The sequence below is a fragment of the Loxodonta africana genome, chromosome X (genome assembly GCF_030014295.1).
Source record: "Loxodonta africana isolate mLoxAfr1 chromosome X, mLoxAfr1.hap2, whole genome shotgun sequence".
Taxonomy (NCBI): Eukaryota; Metazoa; Chordata; class Mammalia; order Proboscidea; family Elephantidae; genus Loxodonta; species Loxodonta africana.
This window is the reverse complement of record NC_087369.1, coordinates 151,916,278-151,939,809: the sequence shown is the minus strand read 5'-3', so window position 1 is coordinate 151,939,809 and position 23,532 is coordinate 151,916,278. Positions and strand designations below refer to the sequence as shown.

At 41.3% G+C, this 23,532-nt stretch overlaps 1 protein-coding gene across 2 annotated transcripts in view; it reads left to right on the top strand.

Annotated features, from left to right (window-relative positions):
- The window catches only part of ZDHHC9 (zinc finger DHHC-type palmitoyltransferase 9), a 39,947-nt gene that overhangs the window by 4,630 nt on the left and 11,785 nt on the right, over positions 1-23,532 (top strand). For both annotated transcript variants that reach the window (XM_003414748.4, XM_010594650.2), the window contains 3 exons: positions 8,224-8,384; positions 16,018-16,176; positions 22,981-23,118. In XM_003414748.4, the coding sequence (XP_003414796.1) occupies positions 8,224-8,384; positions 16,018-16,176; positions 22,981-23,118 (458 nt within the window). The remainder of the gene's footprint in view (positions 1-8,223; positions 8,385-16,017; positions 16,177-22,980; positions 23,119-23,532) is intronic.

Sequence of the window (23,532 nt, the reverse complement as noted above, 5' to 3'; positions counted from 1 at the left end):
GGCTTGGAGAGGGAGTCGCAGGAGGAGGAGGAGGGGAGAAGGAAGTTAATGTGTTCACTGAGAAGTGGAATGGGGAAGTAGAAATCTGACCAAAGAAGAGAAGGCCCTGGTAATGAGTCCTTTTTACTGAGAATGGTGAAATCTGTGTTTGTGAATGTGCATTTGTGTGTATGTATGTGTCTGTTGTCATATACAGACACAGATTCTCTAGGTGGTGGCTGCCTTGTGCTTAGCCAGTGACAGACCACACAAGAGAGACCAGCATGTCTCTAAGGGACTGAGTCTCTCTCTGGTCAATATTTTTCTTTATATCAGCCACACAGTGGGGGGTAGGGTTTGGGGGATAGAGTTTAGGTTCCTTGGTTACTGGTGAGGCCTCAGGAGAGATAGCAGGTTGAATACTTAAAACAAAAGGCTATCCATCCAGTAACTATTTAGCTCCATATTGTTAGAAGTGTCTCAGAAGAAACTGGGTGGCCATATCTCAGGGCTGCTGTCATAGAGTGAATTCTTGCCCAGCATGGGAAATTGGGCTACATTATCGCTTAAGCCTCTTGCAGCTCTGAGAAACTATGAAATTCTGTATAACTCTGTTCACATCTGAAAGACTCAAACACTACACCCTCCCCCCACCAAAACAAAGAAAGAAAGCAAAAAAGTGAGTATGGAAGATTACCAATAAGTAGCTCAATGTGTTTAAATTTAAAAGCAGAGTGAAAATCATACGGTGCTTTAAAAAAATAAGATTTTCTGATTTATTCTTAGCATGAGGTGCTGAGGAAATGTGAGTGCACATACCATGGAGCACATGAACCATTTTTAGGCCTCTCTGCCCAAACCCTGCCCAGCTTGTGTAATGGACACACAGTCACTAGCTTGGTCGGGAATGTCAGGACACTGTAGCAGAGTGACAGTGACAACCTGTGAGCTGTCCAGCTACTGAAAGGCTACTGTGGTCTTTTTTCAAACTCCACTTCCTGATAAAAGTATGGTCCTGGGGAAAGGACCAAGTATACTGTCTTCTAGAATTGGCTTTCTAGCTTTTTTTTTTTTTTGGAAACTTTGTGGCCAGATCACTAGTGGGGCCAAGTTCCTCAGACATATTTTGGCCCAAGAATGACTTTGTGAGTCTTGACCCCTGAAATAGAAGCAGCTTGGTGCTGTGATTCGTGCTTATTCTATCACTGTGCAAAATACGGAGGAAATCATATCAAGAAAGTGTCAGACCTGTCTCTGTCAGACTGATCCTCATGGGTGCCTTTGATGTTCATATTGGCAGAGGAGTCATCGAATTGGATGAACTTTCAAAGCTTTGTAGCACTGCTTAGTAAGTGTTGCACTTCTCATAGCCTATTCAAATTCTACCTCTTCCAAGTTCCTTCTTGAGTCTTCCTTCATGAAATCTTTCCAGTAATTTCCGCATTCACAGGATTAATTAGATATACCACCCATTTAAACAAATAATCATATGACAATTACTTATATTTCTGAATTCTGTTGTTATTTTACTTTTCACTGGTTTTTGTCTCCAACAGCTAGATGTGGGCTCTTTTAAGGTCAGATACTATCTCCTATGTCTTTATAGCTCCCGCGATGCCTTCCACCAGGCCTTACCTAGAGTAGGTAGTCAGTAAATGTTGCTGGATTTACATATTCTGGGTGTACTTAGAATTTAACAGTCTTGACTCACAGAATCATAGAATGATAGAGCTGGGAGGGCCTTTGGAGACTCTCCCTTCCATTTTGCAGGTGAAGAAACTGGGCCCACAGAAGGAGGTTTCTTCATCAATATCAAGTTGTCCCACTAATGTCTATATGACACTGCTTTTCATCTCATCATTACCTTTTGAATATGTGCAAAATGCCAGATGCGAGCCTAGCATATTCCAGGTTTTTGCTAGCTAGTGTTTGTGTTTCCTGGTGGCATCTGGGTTATTTGGGCCTCCCAAGCTCATGCTTCTAGGAAAATGAAGGCATCTTTGTGGAAAACCAAGAGCATTCTGGCATGGCATTCTGGTTGGTTACCTTGCAGGAACAGGGAAGTCCATGTCCAAATGTGAACTTAGAAAGTAAGCAGCTTTGAGAGTTAACAAGGGACCATTGCCTCTGTGGCCACTCCTAGTCCCTGCTGCCAGGATGAGGATGGCCTGGAGAAAAATCACTCCACGTGTGCTCTCTACCTTGTTCCTCCACGTGTGATCTTGATGAAAGGGGACACCATGTCCTTGCGGACAGATGGAATAGAAAAGGCAGATCTGACCCTCCAAACTGATGAGGTTTGAGGAGACATAGAGCTAGGCGGACCAAAGCCCAACTTTGACACAACAGAATATTAAAAACCCAATTCTTAGGTGAGATTGGAAAGAGGGAAAAAGTGACTTTATCATGAGCTCTAACAACGAGAGCATTCTCTGGAGAATTGCTATCTGGAAGTCAGCCTTGTGCTTCATGTAGCCTCAGATTCTGCCTGTGACTTGGTCAACCAAATGCCAGTTTTAGAAAGGCACAGTGCTTTTGATATCAATCTGTTACAGTACGTAGCTAAACTCAACTTCCTGATAAAGCACGTTCCCTATGAAAGTGTTGGGTTACGTCTCCTGAACAGTTTGCTTCCCTTTAATAATTCTTTACAGTTCTATCATTCAGAATTTTTCTGTATATTTTCAGCCTGTACTACCTTTTGTGGTAATGAGTTTTACACTGTCGGTCTCCACTGAATACATCTGCCATCTTTTGAGAAAGAGTTTTAATTGAGTATAGTGATCCTCTATTTTGGGAACGGCGAGCACAAAGAACAGGGATGTCCCCCAGCATGCTGACATCAGTTGAGATGTTTATTGAGGGAGAAAAGAGGCCTCCTAAATCTTCCTCCTCAGAGATGCCAGAGCTGGTATTGTGCTTAAGAACAAAGGAAGCACCTTATGCCTCTTGCAATAGCAAGAAGCTGGCTCATTCAGGGTAATTAGTGAGATGTTTCTGGACTGGAACAATGAGAAGGCAGGAACCTTATGATAATGATTGGATAAGGCCAGTTAATAGAGGGCCTCTAATACTGGCCCGTGGAGTTTGGAGCAGCAGGGAACTGTTCTAAGTGCCTGAGCAGGAGCATATTATAATACCCTCTGGAATTTGGCAACTACTGAGCAGGTTTGTCTGGATAGAGATTTTGAATCTCTTCTGTGAGAAAATGAATCATCACCTCAGAATTGAAAATGTCCTTGTTTGATTCCTTTTTGCTCCATTGCCACCGGATCAAAACAGGCTTGTGCACTTTCCTCTGACCTTCACATAGCAGCCAATTTGGAGGCTGATACTCAACTAGGTTTCTAGTGTCCAAGAAAACTTTTCCTCTCTGCAGACTGTGAGTATCATCAGAAGAACTTTGAAGCAGTCGTATGGGTGATTCTACATGTTTACTTTGCTCTAGAGGTAGGTAGTATGTAAGAGGACAGACAGCCATAATATCACGGAGGACTTAGATCAAAGGCTGTTTCTATCACGTAGGGCCAAAGGTTCTCATGGGGCTCTGATCCTTGGGCCTTCCTGCTGTTCCTAGTGTAGCTCTTCTTTAGAGCCATCCTTAACAGCTATAACTGGAGCAGTTTCAAGCAGTCACCAGATCCCCAAGAGAGTTCTTCTCTGACCAGTTACAGTCAGTCCTAAGAGTCTGAATCACCGTTCAAACACTTGCGTATTGGCCTTATCTTATTCGTTAGCTGTTTTATGTGTTAGTTATGTTTCCCCCAACAAAATCAACTCTGATTTCTCTTGTTCTTTTGTTAGGCCCATAAATACTCATTGGTTGATTGATAGCACTAATAAAAGAACAAAGGAAAAAAACATACAAAGAAAGCTTATTAGGGAGACTTAGAAGCAGAGTATTTTATAGACCACCAATCCAAGCTGCCAGTCTTTTTTTTTTTTTTTTTTGGCGTGACTTGAAGTCTCTGTCATTATCGTTATCCCTCTCATGAGCTAGCATGCTGGGGATGGGGGATGGGACGTGACACACCAGCCCAGCCTGGCACTGCTGGTTACAGCTAGTCAGTACCACCATGTGGCCCATGGAGACATGTGGGAGTCCAGTCATCTAGCCCAGCTACGGCAGCCTGAGGCCAGTCAAGAAGTTGGTAGAGGATGGCTTAAAATGATGACATCTCTTCAGGTGGCAGAAATGAAGACTTAGTGGGAACATGATTGCATTTGTAAAATTACAAGGGAGAAAAGAAACTTCTAACCCCCTGGAAGGAGGAAGCTTCTTGGTACTTTGAAAACAAAGGAGAGCTCTGTGTCAAGAAATGTATAAAAAACCAAAACCAAACCCATTGTCATCGAGTCCATTCTGATTCATAGCAACTCTCTAGGATAGAGTAGAACTGCCCCATACGGTTTCCAAAGAGTGGCTGGTGGATTTGAACTGCCGACCTTTTGGTTAGCAGCCGAACTCTTAACCACTGTGTCACCAGGGCTCCAAGAAGAGTATGGATATCATTATTCAAAGAAATGATATAGACGGAAAGTACTAAGGGATATGAAAAACAGTTGACTGCATTTGTGGCTGACAAATCCAGTTGTTCACTGTGACAAATTAGTGATCTTTGTGGCTGACTTTTGAGGTCAATATTGGCAATGACCACCAAATTATCACATAACTTATTCCTGTCCCAGCTTATTGCAATTACAAGGCTAACCTGGGGGAGGCATTTCTGATCATAAGTAGTAAAGACAGACACTGGCTTGTAGTTCACAATAGTCTCAGCTGCTGGCTTTCTGAATTCCCTCTTACTTAGAGTAGAAAGGCCTGCTGGTCCCACATCTGCCTTCCCAGCCACACCCACTCACTAGTGACAACTGGCTGCCAGCAGCCTCATCTTTGGAGAACAAGACAATGGGCCTGTTGTGCACTTGTTGACATACAGAGTGGATTGTTTTAGCAGGTGCAGAAGATAGTCTGTGTGGAGATTACAGAGTCCTTTATCCTTGGTGGTGTCGCGTAATTCAAATCTAAGTTGTCCTTTGTGTGGCCTTACAAGCAGGTGTTGGAACTGGATTGAGTTAAGCTTGGGTCCTTCTGTGCACGGGGGCAGCGTTAATTTTGGTTTTCTGTGGTTGTTCTGCTCTCTCTCCAGCCTTTTTCCCTTTAATCCAAAAAGTTTAAACTCCTTTCCGTGGCCAATCAGGTAGCTCTGATTTTTCTAAGACATTTGATTGGAGACTGTAGACACAGGGCAGTTTGAAGCCTGGAATCCTTCTTTGTTTCCAAAGTGAGCTTAATGATGGGCAGTGACGAGAAAGATAGCTGTTTTCTGTTAGTGCAGTAATTTCATTCGGCTTGTTCATGAAGTGGAGCCTCATGTTTCCCCTGTGTCCTTTGGGTCTCTGATAAGTGGAGGTGACATTCATTTCTGAATTCAATTCTTGATTATATGTACCAGTGAAGTGGAATGATGGAAAAGAGGATACTCCACAAGCTAGTGATATGCCAGAACCATAATTACCCTGAACTCAGCTAGCCAGAGTCTTCAATTCTTGGAATTTTTTCTCCTACCCTTGGCTTTTAGGAGAAGGAAGTAACTCATAAAAAAAAGTAACCTTAAAAAAAAAAAACTAAGCTAAGACCAAGGATTTTGTTTAAAAACAAACAAGCAAGCAAACAAAACAGCCCCGAGAATCATCTTCCAGTTTCAACACATGCGTTCCTCTTCATAATAAACTGCTTAGCCTAATATTACAGTTGGCTTGCGTCCCCTCATGCAGTTGTGTGTGTGGTAGGGAGGCAGGGGTAGGATCCCATGGGGGTTGTTCTAAAACTGCAGCGAATATACAAACCAGGGTTAACCGTTTGCTCTGAACGCACAGCAGCTTGCTTAATCTCCATGTTGATGAGGTAAGCCTTTTTCCTTAGCTTACTTTCTCTGCTCTCCCTTTGGTCCTTGTTCATCCACTTACAGTCAGCCTCCAAGAGAAGATCTCTGTTTTGAAGGAGAAAATGTGCCGCAGGAGGAGGAGAATAAAAATAGGCCAGTGATAACTGTCATCACATATTCCCATTTACTTGGTTTGAAACACAGTTCAAATCAACAAGTATTTGTTGATACCTTCTTTGTTCCCACACTTGTATTAGGCTCTGGGAGCTAGAGAATCACAATAATAATGTTAACAGCTACATTTACTTAGCATTTACTATGTGTCAAGCTCAGTTCTAAGTGCTTTATTGACACTAACACACAATCCACAAAACCCCGTGGAGTATTATTATTATCTGCATTTTACAGATAAGGAGACTGAGGTTAGCTAACTTGCCCAAGCTCACACACTAGGAGCTAGTAGAGTCAGAATTCAAACCCAAGCAATCCTGCTCCCATAAGGTAAGGTTCCTTCTCTTATGAAGCTCACAGGCCAGTTGGGGGAGATGAGTTCAACACATTGAGGAACAGCTAGAAAACAATACAAGGCTCTGGCAGTGAGGGCTACAGGGGGTAGAGAGGGAGAGATTAATGCAGTCTACAACTTATGATAGGCCTTTTGGAGGAGGCAAGACCTCTCTAAGTCTCAGATTCTTTAACTATCAGATGGGTATAATAGATGGTACCTCATAGACTTAATGTGAGAAATGCATGAGGTAATGCATATAGAGAGCTTAGTGCAGTGCCTGGCATATGGCGAGTGCTCAGTATGTTGTAGTTGCCGTGATGACGATGGCGGGACTGATACCTCCAGGACCTGAAAGATGAGTGGAGTTGGGATATACCAAGAGGAAGAGGAATGGCCTTCCAGGTGAATTATGAGGAAAGGGTGGGAGTGAATCTGATGTTGGGAAGGAGATACAGTTTTCTTTTTTTCCTTGCTTATGGTCATTAGTCACTTACCGTTGTTGTTGTTAGTTACTGTTGAGTCAGCCCCCAATTTGTAGAGACCTCGTGAGCAATAAAATCCTGCCGGATTCTGTGCCATCCCCGTGATGGGTTGTAGAACAGACCATTGTGATCCATAGAGTTTTCATTTTTGGAAGTAGATCACCAGGCCTTTCTTCCTAGTCTGTCTTAGTCTGGAACCTCTACTGAAACCTGTTCAGCATTGTAGTAACATGCAAGCCACCACTAACAGACAGGTGGTGGCCATGCATGAGATGCATTGTCTAGGAATTGAACCTGGAGTCCCCTGCATGGAAAGCAAGAATTCTACCACCAAACCACCACTGCCTCATAGTCACCTACTAAACAAGGAAAAAAACAAACCCATTGTCGTTGAGCCAATTCTGACTCATAGCCATCCCAAAGGTCAGAGTAGAACTGCCCCAAAGGGTTTCCAAGGCTGTAATCTTTATGGAAGCAGACTGCCACATCTTTCTCCTGCTGAGTGGCTGGTGGGTTTGAACTGCCGACCTTTCAGTTAGCAGCCAAGTGCTTAACCACTGTACCACCAGGGCTCCTAGTCACTTACTTGCCGAGTTAATTGAGGGAAGAAGAGGAATGGATGTTTCAAAGTCAATTCACAGCCATAAAGCTTTTAAATTAGCCTTGAAGCATGCTGAGATACCTGCTGCACTGTGACCCTGCTCATGACTGGGCCTCACCTTTGCTTCCTCCCCATGGAGCTCAGGCCTAATGCCAGATGAGTGGACATGGAAAATCCTAGACATTCCCACCCAGAGTGAGTTTGACCTGTGACGCTTATAGGTCTGAACCTTCCCCGAGGCAGAGAGGAAATGTGGCTCCCAGCAGGCTGATGGGAAGGACTGGGCTTGGGGGTGAGGGAGGTCCCTTGAGGCTGTCTTCAGTATGTTATAGGTGGCATCAATCAATCAAGTATTTGTTGAGCTCCTACTATGTGCAGAAACATATGCTGGGAATTGTGAGTGATTCATGAGAAATAAAACATGGCCCCTGCCCTTGAGGCACTGTTGATTTTGTTGTGGAGACCAGATTGACATTCTTGCAACAATTAGAGATCAATGTCCAAAACCCCAAATCAAACCCATCGCTGCTGAGCCTATTCCAACTCATAGTGACCCTATAGGACAGAGTAGAACTGGCCCGTAGGGTTTCCAAGGCTGTAATCTTTATGGGAGCAGACTGCTACATCTTTCTCCCTTGGGGTGGCTGTTGGGTTTGAATTGCTGACCTTTTGGTTAGCAGCCGAGCATTTAACCATTGTGCTACCAGGGCTCAGAGATCAATGTAGGGTAAGTATAATTAAATGTTAACTGCTGGTTTTCTTTAGGTGCCGCTACCTGGCTGTTCAGCTGTCTCCTGCCATCCCTGTGTTTGCTGCCATGCTTTTCCTTTTCTCCATGGCTACATTGTTGAGGACCAGCTTTAGTGACCCTGGCGTGATTCCTCGGGCCCTGCCAGATGAAGCAGCATTCATAGAGATGGAGATAGGTGAGTTTCTCAAACAGCTGGCAAGCTGCCGTGTTGTGGGTGGCCTTGATCAGTAAGGGAAGGAATTCAGAATAGTAGTTACAGATTAACAATCACTTCTAGCCTTTCCCTCTGAGATCCTGAATCTGAGATCATAACCATGCTGTGAAGTGGGTAAGGTAGGTGTAGCAAGATTCTAAAGTCATGTACTTCATTCTTCTCTGCGGTGGGTTGCATTTCAGGAGGGATTTGTTATCAAGAGCCTGCTGTATTGTTCCTAACAGGATGATTTTTAAAAATTTTTGGGGGGGTCACCAACCCCTTTGAGATTTTGATGAAAGCTGTCAACTGTCTTCCCCCCAAAATATTCTTGTCTGCATGCTTATACACACAATTTGGGGCATAACTTCAGGAATTCATAGATCTTCTGCAGCTCATTCATGGCCCACCCCAATCAAGAATTCCTGCTTTAGGGGAACACGGAAGGTGAAAGGGGAGCAGCTGTTATGCCAGGAACCACAAGAATTCTAGGAGGAATAAAGGAAGCAATTATATAGGAGCAGTACAGGGCAGTTTGCGCCTCAGGGTAGGAATCTTTGGGGCATAGATAAGGTGTTACACTACCCAGAGCCGGGGTTTCTTCAGGACTTAAAGCAGAACATCCTAGGGCTAAAGAAGGAGGTATTCTGGGAGCTAACACTGGGAGAGAAGGTTATGATGCCAATACTAAAAGGGACTCTGAGTCCACCAGATCCAACAGCAGTGTCTACCTAAATTGTTCTCAAGTTAGGTACCCAAGTAGCTTGGCTCAGCATCCGAGCCAGATGGAATTAAAGAAAGGGACCCGGGACTTGTAAGACTAAGAAGTTCTGCCAAGGAATCAATCTGTGGCTGGCCTTTAGTTCTTTGACGGTACTTTGAAGGCTTCTATGCTTTGTATTTCTTTTGTTTATTTTGGCTGTGTTTTCCCCCTAGCTTCTTAGTGGATTTCTTTTTGAGAAATTCTAGCCAGGGGTTCAGAGGGAGGGGGGAGGGCTGAACAGGTGGAGCACAGGGCATTTTTAGGGCAGCGAAACTGTTCTGTATGACATTGTAATTGTGGATAGATGACATCAGTCATTTGTCAACAACCCAGGTGACTGTACAACACAAAGAGTGAACCCTAATGTAAACTATGGAGTTAATAACAATGCATCAGTGTCAATGGGTTCATCAGTTGGAACAAATGTACCACAGGAATACAAGATGTTCATAGGACAAACAGTGGACAGGTGGGAGGGGATATGTTGGAGTTCTTTTTCTATAAACCTATTAAAAAAATAATGATATGAAAAAAAATTCTAGCCTCTCTTAGTTGAGCAAGCGAGCCCTGGTGGTGCAGTGGTCAAAGTGCTCACTGTTAACTGAAAGGTTGGCAGTTTGAACCCACCAACTGCTCCGTAAGAGAAAGATGAGGCAGTCTGCTTCTGTAAAGATGACAGCCTTGGAAACCCTATGGGGCAGCTCTATTCTGTCCTGCAGGGGCACTATGAGTTGGAATCAAGTGGACGGCAGTGGGTTTGTTTGGTTAATTGAGCAGAGGGAAAATTGGCTTGTGCACGTCTGAACTAGAACTCTTTAGGGGTGGGGTGAGGGTGGGACTAATGGGAAGAAAGCAGAGGCTAGATGTGTTGGCACAGCTGGAGTTCTGGGGAGACCTGATAGTGAGGGAGAGTTGTGATTGCTACTTTTTCTCCACCTGGATTATTCTTTTATAGTCACCTTCCCAGTCATGTATAGAGAAACTGAGGGCCAAGCTCGTGCTTTGATGAGTTTCCTGCATCCCCCGGTAGGTTGCCGACAAGCTTCGCTCTTTGGGCCAGATCACTGGACTGGGGACCCAGACTCTCGTAATTCTGTTGTGACCTCTGCATTTACACGTTTCTGGAGTTCATACCTATGTTTATCTTAGCAAGTTTTTATCAACTTGTGTTCAGCCTGTACTGGGTCTGTTGTCGATGGGGGCTGACCCATAAACCCATTGCCATCGAGTCGATTCGACTCATAGTGACCCTATAGGACAGAGTAGAACTGCCCCATAGAGTTTCCAAGGAGCACCTGGTGGATTCGAACTGCTGACCTCTTGGTTAGCTAGCTGTAGCACTTAACCACTATGCCACCAGGGTTTCTGATGGGGGCTGGGAGGTGGGAAAAGAAGAAGACACATGATTTCCTTGCCTCATAGCTCCTGGGGCGGGGGAGGGTGAACCATGAACTCTTTCCCAGGTGTCCTTATTTGAAGCATATGCAAAGGAATCTTAAGGTGGCATGCTTGTACTTCCATCACCTCTCATGAATAGCTGTCGCCATCCTTTTCAGATGTGTGGCACACTGTTATTGTTTGATTTCACAGCATCCACCCCCCTCCTCAAAAAAAGGAAAAATGTTCCATATGGCAGATATTTTTAAAATCAAAGCGAATCAAAAAAATTCTGTTTTTAGAAATATACTGCACAGTGAGGATGCAGCGAGACAGGCACTCTCATCTGCTGCAGAGGGGCGTGCCTGCAAATTGCTACAATCTGTTGGGGAAGCAATTTGGCAATAAGTCATTTGGGCTTTGAGGGTTCATATCCTTTGACCCAATAATTCTACTTCTTTAAGGACTTAGCCTAAAGGAAATAATCAGAGATTTACATAAATTACTGTAGAAGGATTTTTATTGCATCATTTTGTCTTTCTTTTTAATAAGGGCATGGCTATTTTAATGCCAGCAACTTCATATATTACTGCTCAGACTTCAACAGGCTTTTTTTCCTCCTTCTGTTTTAGAAATTAATTTTAACACATGAATCTATTTTTGGAGAAGGAAGGAGGGGATGGGGTTGGGATGGTTGGTGATCAAAAGGAATTTCAACTTTATCTGTAATGGGTTTTTTTTTTAACATTTTATTGTGCTTTAGGTGAAGGTTTACACAGCAAATTAGTTTTCCATTCAGTAATTTATAATTTATATATATACAAGCTGTTCCGTGGCACTGGTTGCAATCCCTGCAATGTGTCAACACTCTCCCCATTACCATCTTGAGTTCCCCATTTCCATTCATCCTGTTTTCCTGCCTTCTCATATTTGCTTTTGGGCAGATGTTGTCCTTCTGTTGTCATATAGATGATTGTCCTAAGGAGCGCTTTCCTCACGGCTATTATTGTTTATTTCATAGGGCTGTCTATCATTTGGGTGAAAGGTTACGTTCAGGAGTGACTTCAGTTCCAAATTAGAAGGGTATCTAAGGGCCATAGTCTCAGGGATTCCTCCAGTCTCTATTGGACCAGTAAGTCTGATCTTTTTTATGAATTTCAGTTTTGTTCTACATTTTTTTCCCACTCTAACCAGGACCTTCTATTATGATCACAGTCAGAGCGGTTAGTAATGGTAGCCAGTCACCATCTGGTTCTTCTGGTCTCAGGTTAGTGGAGGCTGTGGTTTCTGTGGTCCTTTAGTCCTTTGGACTAATTGATTTCTTGACTGTTTGGTTTTCTTGACTCTCCTTTGCTCCAGATGGAAAGAGACCAACAGTTGTATCTTAGATGGCTCCTCACAAGCGTTTAAGACCCCAGATGCTATTCGCCAAAGCAGGATGTAGAACATTGTCTTTATGAACTATGTTATGCCAACTGAGCTAGATGTTTCCCAAGACTATGGTCCTTAGCCTTCAAGCCCAGTAGCTCAGTCCCCAGAGGTGTTTGGCTATGTCTAGGAAGTTTCCATGACTGTGCCCCCTGTGTGGTCTATTATATATATATGAATATACATGCAGCACGTACAAATATGTATGTAGAAATATCCATAGCCAAATCTATATATGCACGTGGATGTACTCCCATACATCCTCCCACACCTTGTAGGATTGTCTGTTATAGTATTTACTGTAGTTGCTTTTTAGACTTGCGTACCTCTCAGTGTCTTCCCCCTGCTGTGGTCATGTTGTGCTGACTTACTCTATATTGCATATTGCCTTTCCCTTCACCAGAATTAACACATGTCTATTATCTAGTAAGTGATTTCCCCTCCCTCCCACTTCCATCCCTGGTAGCTATCAAAGAATATTTCTTTCTATGTTGTAAACCTTTTCTTGACTTTTTATAATAGTGGTCTCATAAAATATTTGTCGTTTTGTGATTGACTTATTTTACTCAGTATAATGTCCTCCAGATTCATCCTTGCTGTGAGATGTTTTGAGGATTCACCATTATTCTTTATTGTTCTGTAGTATTCCATTGTGTGTATGTACTGCAGTTTGTTTATCTATTCATCTGTTGCTGGGCATTTAGGTTGTTTCCATCTTTTTGCTATTGTGAATAATGCTGCAGTGAACATGGGTGTGCATGTCTATTCATGTCACAGCTCTTATTTCTCTAGGATGTTTTCCTAGGAATGGAATTGCTGGATCGTATGGTATTTCTATTTCTAGCTTTTTAAGGAAGCACCATACCGTTTTCCATAGTAGTTGTACGATTTTGCATTCCTATCAGCAGTGTGTAAGAGTTTCAATCTCCCCACAACCTTGCCAGCAATTGTTGTTTTCTGTTGTTTTGATCAGCGCCTTTCTTGCCGGGGTGAGATGGTATCTCATTGTAGTTTTGATAACCAGAAAGATGTTTACCTGTGTTTTATTGACTATATAAAGGCATTCGACTGTATGGATCATAACAAATTATGGCTAACATTGGGAAGAATGACAATTCCAGAACACTTAATCGTGCTCATGAGGAACCTGTACATTGTCCAAGAAGCAGTCATTCGAACAGAACAAGGGGATACTGCATGGTTTCAAGTCAGGAAAGGTGTGCATCAGGGCTGTATCCTTTCACCATACTTATTCAGTCTGTGTGCTGAGCAAATAATCCAAGAAGCTGGGCAATATCAGGAAGAACGCGGCATCAGGATTGAAGGAAGACTCATTAACAACCTTCAATATGCAGATGACACAACCTTGACTGCTGAAAGCGAAGAGGACTTGAAGTACTTACTGATGAAGATCAAAGCCTACAGCCTTCAGTATAGATTACACCTCAACATAAAGAAAACAAAAATCCTTACAACTGGACCAATAAGCAACATCATGATAAACAGAGAAAAGGTTGAAGTTGTCAAGGATTTCATTTTACCTGGATCCACAATCAGTGCCCGTGGAAGCAGCAGTCAAGAGATCAAACGACATATTGCATTGGGCAAATCTGCTGCAAAATATCTCTTTTAAGCATTAAAAAGCAAAGATATCACTTTGAGAACTAAGTTGCACCTGACCTAAGCCATGGTACTTTCTATCACCTCATATACTGGACAGTGAATGAAGAAGACTGAAGAAAAATTAATGCCTTTGAATTATGGTCTTGGCAAAGAATATTGAATATACCATGACTGCTATGAGTTGGAATCGACTCAACAGCAAGAGGTTTGGCTTTAGCCAGAAGAAGAACAAATCTGTCTCAGAAGAAGTACAGCCAGAATGCTCCTTTGAAGTGAGGATGGTGAGACTTTGTCTCACATACTTTGGACATGTTATCAGGAGGGGTCAGTCCCTGGAGAAGGACATCATGCTTGGTAAAGTCGAGGGTCATTAAAAAAGAGGAAGATCCTCAATGAGATGCATTGACACAGTGGCTGCAAAGATGGGCTCTGGCATAGCAACGATTATGAGGATGGTGCAGGAATGGCAGCGTTTCGTTCTGTTTTACATGGGGTCACTATGAGTCGGAACTGACTTGATAGCACCTAACAACATAACAACAATGGCTAATGATTGTGAGCATCTTTTCATATGTTTGTTAGCTGCCTAAATGTCTTCTTTTGTGAAGTGTCTGTTCATGTCCTTTGCCCATTTTTTAATTGGATTGTTTGTCTTTTTGTTGTTGAGTGTAATGTTTTAAGTTTTTACATGCAGCATCATTTAAACAGTAAAAAACTAGAGGCAGCTTAAATGCCCAACAATATGGAATGGTTAAGGAAATCACAGTGCGTCCACAGGATGGAGTATTATAGTGCCACTAAGGATGTTTTAAAAATAAATGAACGACCATGGGAAAACGTTCACAGTATAATGTTCAGTGAGAAATACCGAGTACAAAATTGTGTTTTTAATATGATCTCAAGTTTCAAAAAATCATGAATGGTTATCTGTTAAATTTTGTTGTTGTTAGGTGCCATTGAGTCAGTTCCAACTCATAGCCACCCTCTGTACGACAGAACAAAACACTCCCCTGTCCGGCGCCATCCTCACAATCGTTGCTGTGTTTGAGCCCATTGTTGTAGCCACTGTGTCAATCCATCTCGCTGAGGATCTTCCTCTTTTTCAATGACCCTCTACTTTAACAAGCATGATGTCCTTCTCCAGGGTCTAGTCCCTCCTGATAACATGTTCAAAGTATGTGAGATGAAGTCTCGCCATCCTTGCTTCTAAGAAGCAGTCTGGCTGTACGTGTTCAAGACATTTGTTCGTTCTTCTGGCAGTCCTTGGTATTTTCAATATTCTTCACCAACACCACAATTCAAAGGCATTCGTTCTTCTTCAGTCTTCCTTATTCATTGCCCAGCTTTCAAGTGCATATCAGGCGATTGAAAACACCATGGTTTGGCTTAGGTGCACCATAGTCCTCAAAGTGTTAAATACAATTTAGAAAGAAATATACTAAAATGTATGACTGTCTCTGAGTTGAGAGACTATCAGTGATTTTTATTTTTCTTCAGTATATTTTCTGTTTTTTTCCTCCAAATCTTTTGCAATAAGCATGTATTACTTTAATTTTTAAAGAATTTTTTCTAATTATAAGTTTTATCATTGTTTTTTCTATGCATATATTTTATTTTTGCAAATTAGTGGACTTTTATACATTTGTTTTTAGCTTGCATCTTCATTTTGCAATATATTGTGACTATTTTCCTGTCACCATTCATCTGCATCATTTTAAATGGCTATATAATATTTCAGTCTATGTATCGTAATTTAGTAGTAGTACCTCACATTAACTAACAACTAAGTTAGCTAACTTAACCTTCTTTAACTAATTATCAAGGTTATTTTCAGCTTTTCACTATTAAAAGTGATCCTGTGACAAGTATCCTTGTAGAAATAAACATCTTTTGTACATTTGTTTGTAATTTTGGTAAGTTCCTAGAAGGTCAAAGAATATACACATTTAATATTTTGGTAGCTGCTTCCATATTGCTCTTAGTAATGTATGAGAATGACCTTTCCCCCAAACCCTTGCCAATACTGGGTATTTTTATTCTTTTATGTATTTGTTAATATAATAGGTAGCTGTGGTATCTTTGTGTTTTCATTTTTATATCTTTCGTTATTAGTGAAGTTGGACGTTTTTGTTCCATAATGTATTGTGGCCATTTCTGTTTCTTGTTTTATGAATGTTTCTTTTTGTAATCAGACAAAAAATCTTGAAGGAACACTTTTTCACATGTATGCAAAAGAATTGCATGGCATTCAGTGGAATTTGGGGGGATACACTGTGATACGGAATGTTGTCTGGAAATGCTAGTCTGAAGAAGACAGTGGGTCCAGGGAACCTTTGATTACCCTATTCCTTTTGGAGAGGTGATGAGACATTTGAGCTCAAATAATGGACAGCTGTGATGTTAACTGTCTTTACTGATTTACAGAAGCTACCAATGGTGCGGTACCCCAGGGTCAGCGACCACCACCTCGTATCAAGAATTTCCAGATAAATAACCAGATTGTGAAACTGAAGTACTGTTATACATGCAAGATCTTCCGGCCTCCCCGGGCCTCCCATTGCAGCATCTGTGACAACTGTGTGGGTGAGTAAAACTAAGGGGAAGATAGATTATAACTCACTTTACGTAAGAAACAAGCTCCAGAACAACTGTCAATCAATTGTGTAGATCAAATCTTCATTTAAACATCCTTTAGTCTAAAATGAAAAGCTCTTTGGTAAATGGGAAAATAAACTTCTTTAATCGGCCTGTTTTAGAAATCTAGATTTTCTTCTGCTGCATCTGTTTCAACTGGGGCCCACCTTGCATAGGGGAGGAGAACCTAGTCCACTGGAGGGCAGTGTCGGGGAAGGAAGGGCTATCTATGTAAGAAGTAGTACTCTCTAGAAGAAGAAAGTTGCTAGCGTTTACTAAGTTTCTGCTACATACTAGGCCCTGTACTAAGTGCTTTCCCTTTGCCTTATTTAAGACTCATAACTACCCCACGAGCTAGGTATTGTCCCCATTTTACAGATGAAGAAGTAGGTGAAGAAACTTTGTGTTGATCCATGTAATTAGGATGAGAAGGAGCTGGCCCAGGTCTGATTCTAAAACTCATTTATTCTACCTGTGCCACTGCTGTAAGGAAGGAGAGTATACGTGTTCTGTACTTCCATCTGCGTATATGTGACTTAGTTGTATTCACTGCCTACTGTGTGCTAAACCCTGGGAAAGATCAGAAACAGGCAATAAACATGCCTGTTAGTAGGCATGGTGGCGCAGTGGTTAAGAGCTACGGCTGCTAACCAAAAGGTCAGCAGTTCAAATCCACCAGGCGCTCCTTGGAAACCGTATGGAGCAGTTCTACTCTGTCCTAGAGGGTTGCTATGCGTTGCAATCGACTCGACAGCAATGGGTTTGGTTTGGTTTTGGGGTATTAGTAGGCATATGTATGAAATTCCTTATACTGTCAACCGGCATATGTCTAACATTCCTTATATACGCCATATAGCATGTCTGAGCACGTTGCTTTCTTCTTACTACCCAAGTCTATAGGCAAGGGTTGGGAAAATCCAGCTTACTTCATATGGTAAAAAGCTATTTGTAGATAGGATTTTTATAAATTGAAACCCATTTTAAATGAACCAGAAAACTTGGTATTTTAAGGAGATCCGATGTGAAGGTTTTCATAAAAAATTTCCTCTCCTTGTTAATATTCTTAAATATAAAGAATTCATACACATGGCTTTTTTAAAAGCATTACCACTCCAATAGAAATAAGGACAGTTCATCGAACAGGAAAATACAATTGGCTAGTTAGAGATAAATACATATTTATCTCTTCTGATAATCAAAGGAATAAAAATTAAAACAGGATTCCTTCTTTTGTAATAAACTTTATTTTTTAGAGCGGTTGTAGGTTTACAGAAAAATGGTGCAGAAAAAGTACAGAGAGCTCCAATATACCCCTCTCCCTCTCGCACATTAGTTCTCCTATTACTGTTAGGTCCTGTCGAGACATTTTCAACTCATGGTGACTCCATATAACAGAGTAGAACTGGCCCATAGGGTTTTCTAGGCTGTAATCTTTACAGCAGATCACTAGGTCTTTCTCTCTCAGAGCCACTGGGTGGGTTGGAACTGCCAACCTTTTGGTTAGCAGCTGAGCGCTTAACATTCATGCCACCAGGGCTCGTATTTCTCCTATTAAATGAATAATTTGTAAAAATCAGCACAAAACTAGTTCCTATGAGGCAGAGGTAAAAGATGTCCAACTTCTCCAAACTGCTGTACCACTCCGTCATCTCTAATACCAACTACTCACCCTTCCCTCAGTACTCTTCTGCCCGTCTTTGGGTTCGGTAATTCACTGCAACATCTCACAGAACTCATGAACCGTACCTATCATTATGGGGTTTCTTAGGGAAGTAACAGGTTACAACTCAGGACCAGGATCAACTCGGAAGTAACAGGAACAATTCAGGTTCTTCATTCCATCAGGATAGCTTCATCTTGGCTGCTGCCCCCGGGCCCTGCTTGGAGTCTTGAAGCCACTGAGTCCTGCTTGGGCAAGTGTTACAGCCCTTAGCTCTGTGGGTCAGTGAACCCCACCGCAGCCTTCTCGCGCTGGTCGCTTGGTTTCTGCCGTCTTGTGCTGCTATCACTCTTGTTCCTGCCGTCTTGTGCTGCTATCACTCTTGTTCCTGCCGTGCCATCTCTTGCTGTCTTCAGTGTTAAAGTTCCTTCTCTCTCTGTTTCTCTCTAAAAGCTCTGTCAGGGAAGATGGTTATATATATAGCAAGCTCCTTATCAGTTCCAAGGCGTGTCCCCTCACCTCAACAAGACCATGAACTGTCCAATCCCCTACAAGGGTTCCATGCATCTTATTTGCATTAACAGACTGTCCAATCCCTGCAAGGGTTCCACACACCTCATTTGCATAGTCCCAACCAGTCATTTAATGGGAGTTACAAGACCATGACTAGAAAGGTCAAATAAAAGTGATTCATTGCACCACACCTATTAACATCTTGCATTCCTGTGATTCATTTGTTATAATTGAACTGATATTGATATATTACTATTAACTAAAGTCCATCGTTTACATTAGGGTTCACTGTTTGTGTTATACAGTTCCATGGGTTTTGACAAATGCGTAATGTCATGTATCCAGCATTATAGTATCATGCAGAAGAGTTTCACTTCCCTAAAAATGCCCTGTGCTCCACCTATTTATCCCTCACCCCTACCCCTGACCCTGTGGCAACCACTGATCTCTTCACTGTCTGTATAGTTTTACCTTTTCCAGAATGTCATGTAGTGGGAATCATACAGTATGTAGCTTGTTCAGACTGGTTTCTTTCACTTAGCAATATGCATTTAAGGTTCCTCTATGTCTTTTTGTGGCTTCATAACTCATTTCTTTTTATCACTGCATAATACTCCATTGCATGGATGTACCATACTTTGTTTATCCAGTCACCTATTAAAGGACAGGATGCCTTTTTTGTAACTTAGAAACTTAGCAAGGAAAAAGTGATAATGCCTAGTGTTACACTGGTAGGAGTGTAAATTGGAAGAATGTTTTTGGACAGCAACCTAGTAAGATTCATCAAAAACCTTAAAACATGGATACCCTTTAATGCCAGTGATTCCTTTTCTAGGGATCTATCCCAAGAAAATAATCAGTGATGTGGTAAAAGATTTAGGTACGGAATCATTTACCTCAAGATTGTTATAAGAGTGAAAATTGGAAAGAAGCCAATGTCCACCAATAGATGAGTGGTCAAATAGTGGGATATTCATATAATACAATTTTATGGGAAAAGCTCATACCAGAAAGCTAAGTGAAATAAAACAGGAGGTAGGCTACCCTTGCAGTGTGATCTCAGTTACTTGTTTTAAAAAATTCTAAGTATGTATAAAGAAATCTTCAAGAAAATGCACCAGAATGCTTGTAATTAGTTATCTATAGGTATGGAATTATGAGTAATAGTGTTTCTTTCATTTTTCTTTTTATTTCTTTCACGTTTTCTATGATGAGTGTGTATTACTTGTATTATAAGGAAAATGTGATTTAAAAACCTGTAAAAATATGTATCTATACAAATCTGTATTTTCTAGTGTTTTCATATGGCAGGTTGGCTTAAAATGAGGCAATATGTATAATTCTTGATCCAGACATTGCCCTAACCTCTTGGGCATGTCATTCCTCTTTACAGCTTCCTTCCCTTTTCTGAAAAGGTATATTGGGACCCTCTAACCAGGAGACGTACCATTCTTCAATTCCTTTTTTTTTTAAATTTTTATTTATTGTACTTCAGATGAAGGTTTACAGTTAGTACACATATTGTTTTATGACACTGGTTAACTACCCCACGACATGTCAACACTCTCCCTTCTCAACCCTGGGTTCCCCGTTACCAGCTTTTTTGTCCCCTCCTGCCTTCTAGTCCTTGCCCCTGGGCTGGTGTGCCCCTTTAGTCTCATTTCGTTTTATGGGCCTGAGGAGACATACCATTCTTATAGCCTTATTTTTTGATCAGTACACAGCTCATTTTTCTGTAAAAATGATATATTTTATTCTTTGTTTATTTGCATTCATTAAAATAATACATGTTCATTGTAGAAAATATGGAAAGTACAGAAAATATAAGTAAAACTTAAACTCACTATCCATTTTGCTGTGTTGCCTCCCAGTCTCCCTTTTGTTTGTTAAATTGAATCATACATGATAGAACTTTTAATCCTGCTTTTTCTCAATTAACTTTATATCATGAGCATTTTCTGTGTCTCTAATGTTTTTGAATATTTTACTTTAATGACTGCATAATCCATCATGTGGTTATAGACTTATTTAGGCAATCGCTTATCATTAGACATTATCCACTATTCCATTTTATTCATTATTATAACTCTGCAATTGAAGTTATTGAACTTAAATTTCTGGGTACATCTCTGTTTCCTTGTGATAAATTACTGAAATACATTTATTGTCAAAAAGGTATGAGCATTATTAAGACTCTTGATACATATTGCCAAATTGCTTTCCAGAAAGGTTTTCTCAGTTTATACTCCCACAAGCAGTATATGAGAATGTCCGTTTTTATCCTAGTCTCACTAGCACTGGATGTTTTTTGTATTCTTATTTTGATAGGCAAAAAAACAAAACAGATGAACAAAACACAGTTTCTCACTATTATGCTGGCATTGCACTGAGTTATTTATGAATCTGTAAAGTCTTTCAATATATGTTTATATGGTATTTATTGTTTTTGCCCTTTGACTATTTTCTTGAAGGAGTATTTGTTTTTTCTTATTGATTTCTAAGGACTTTTCATTTAACAAGGTACAATATTTGCACATATTCCCATTTTCTTTTTGCTTTTTAATTTTTATAGTATTTTTACCATTGATAATTTTTTTTTTAATTTATGGAGTCAAATCTATTTTTTATTTGGTATCTGTGTTTTCTTTCATTACTTTTATGCTTGGAAAGTCCTTCTTCATATAAAGGGTAAATGTACATTTATTCTTTATAGTTGTTTTATGGTTTCACCTTGCTTTTATATTTAACTTTTTAATTCACCTGGAATTTATTTTGATAGTGTGGAAAAAGGATCTAACCTTCTCCCCTCCGCCCCCAAATAGCCAGTTGTCCCAGAATTATTTATGAAATAATAATTCCTTTTACCACTGATTTTTGTAATGCTGCCTAGTGGACAGTAAATTCTTATATATTCAAGAGTGTGTTTCTGAGCTCTTTCCATTCCATTGAACTACACCACACCATTTTAATTATTGTAGTTTTATACTATTTTTGACAGCACTGGGGTGGTGGGTTATACTACTTTCAGTAACTGGAGTTCAAGAAAAATCCCACTACTCGTTTTTCAAATTTCCCTTGCTGTTACCACCTATTTATTTTTCCTGAACTTAATACGCACACCTATTAAGAATTTTATTTGGAAAAGCGTTGGCTCTGCCACTAACTTAGCCATTCAGTACCTTAGTTTCCTCATCTGTAAAATGGGGACAAGAAAATCACCTTTTAGGTTTACACACAAAAAGAAACGATCTTTGATAGTTATGAGGGAGGGGAGAGGTGGGAATGGAAAAACACTAAATAGGCAGTAGATAAATGGTTACTTTGGTGAAGGGTAAGACAGTGCACAATACTGGGAAAGCCAGCACAACTTGTACACGACAAGGTCATGGAAGCTCCATAGACAAATCCAAACTCTCTGAGGGACTGAATTGCTGGGCTGAGGGCTGTGGGGACCATGGTCTCGGGGAACATCTAGCTTAGTACAGTTTATAAAGAAAATGCTCTACATTCTGCTTTGGTGAGTAGCATCTGGGGTCTCAAAAGCCTGTGAGTGGCCATCTGAGATACTCCACTGGTCTTACCCCTTTGGGATCAAGGGAGAATGAAGAAAACTAAAGACACAAGGAAAAGATCAGTCCAAAGGACTAGTGGACCGCAACTACCACAGTCTCCACCAGACTGAGTCCAGCACAACTAGATGGTGCCCCGCTTCCACCACTGACTGCTCTGACGGGGATCACAATAGTGGGTCCTGGACAGAGCTGGAGAAAAATGTAGAACAAAATTCTAACTCGTAAAAAAATACCAGACTTACTGGCCTGACAGAGACTGGAGAAACCCTAAGAGTATGGTCCCTGGACACCCTTTTAATCCAGTAACGAAGTCACTCCTGAGGTTCACTCCTCAGCCAAAGATTAGACAGGCTCATAAAACAAAATGAGACTAAATGGGCACACCAGTCCAGGGGCAAAGACTAGAAGGCAGGAGGGGACAGGAAGCTGGTAATAGGGAACCCATAACCCATGGTGGAGAAGGGAGAGTATAGACATGTCATGGAGTTGTTAACCAATGTCATAGAACAACGTGTGTACTGTTAATGAGAAGCTAGTTTGTTCTGTAAACCTTCATCTAAAGTACAATAAAAAAAAAGAATATCATCATTTGCCCAACTTTCTGAGTGATTGCAGTAATCAAACAAGGTGAATATGAAAACATTTTGAAAAAATAAACAATAGAAACCAGCGCTTTTTTTTTTTATCGTGCTTTAAGTGAGAGTTTACAGTTCAAGTTAGTTTCTCATACAAAAATTTATACACACATTGCTATGTGACCCTAGTGGCTCTCCCCATAATGTGACAGCACACTCCTCCTTCCCACCCTGGATTTCCCATGTCCATTCAAGCAGCTCCTGTCCCTTTCTGCCCTTTCATCTTGCCACCGTCTCACATATCTATGAAACCAGCACTTTTTATAATTGAAATAGGCAGTGATCCTGAGGGTATTTGAATTAGGTATTATATGCATGGTGGGGTTGCTATTTGTTCTGGAGGCTTTGAAGCTGGACTCTATTTCTTCCACAGAGCGCTTCGACCATCACTGTCCCTGGGTGGGGAATTGTGTTGGAAAGAGGAACTACCGCTACTTCTACCTCTTCATCCTTTCTCTCTCCCTCCTCACAATCTATGTCTTCGCCTTCAACATCGTCTATGTGGCCCTCAGTGAGTATGCAGGGCAGTGTCTGCTATTGGAGTGAGGATGGGGGTGGAAGAGGACTTGAGGATGGCCTAGGGGATTGGTTGGGTTTCCTGATGGGACTTTACCGTTATGAATGCCCTTTAGGACAAATTAGAATGAGCACTACCACCTGCCCTTGAGTGGGACTCCAAACCTCAGCTCACGTCAGTAAGCATTTACTGAGTGTGTTGGCCTTCTCTCAGGCCCTGTGCTGGGGACTAGGGTCATAATCACTGATCTAGTGTACTGGGCATTTCTGAGCTGATTCCAAAGGTCGGGGATGTATTTTGGCTATATGCATCCTCTATTTTTCTGCCTTACAAGACCTGCCGTGAGATGGTAGAAGGGGGTTATACCAGCGAAACACCTTTCAGTAGCTCATGATCTACTTTGGGAGA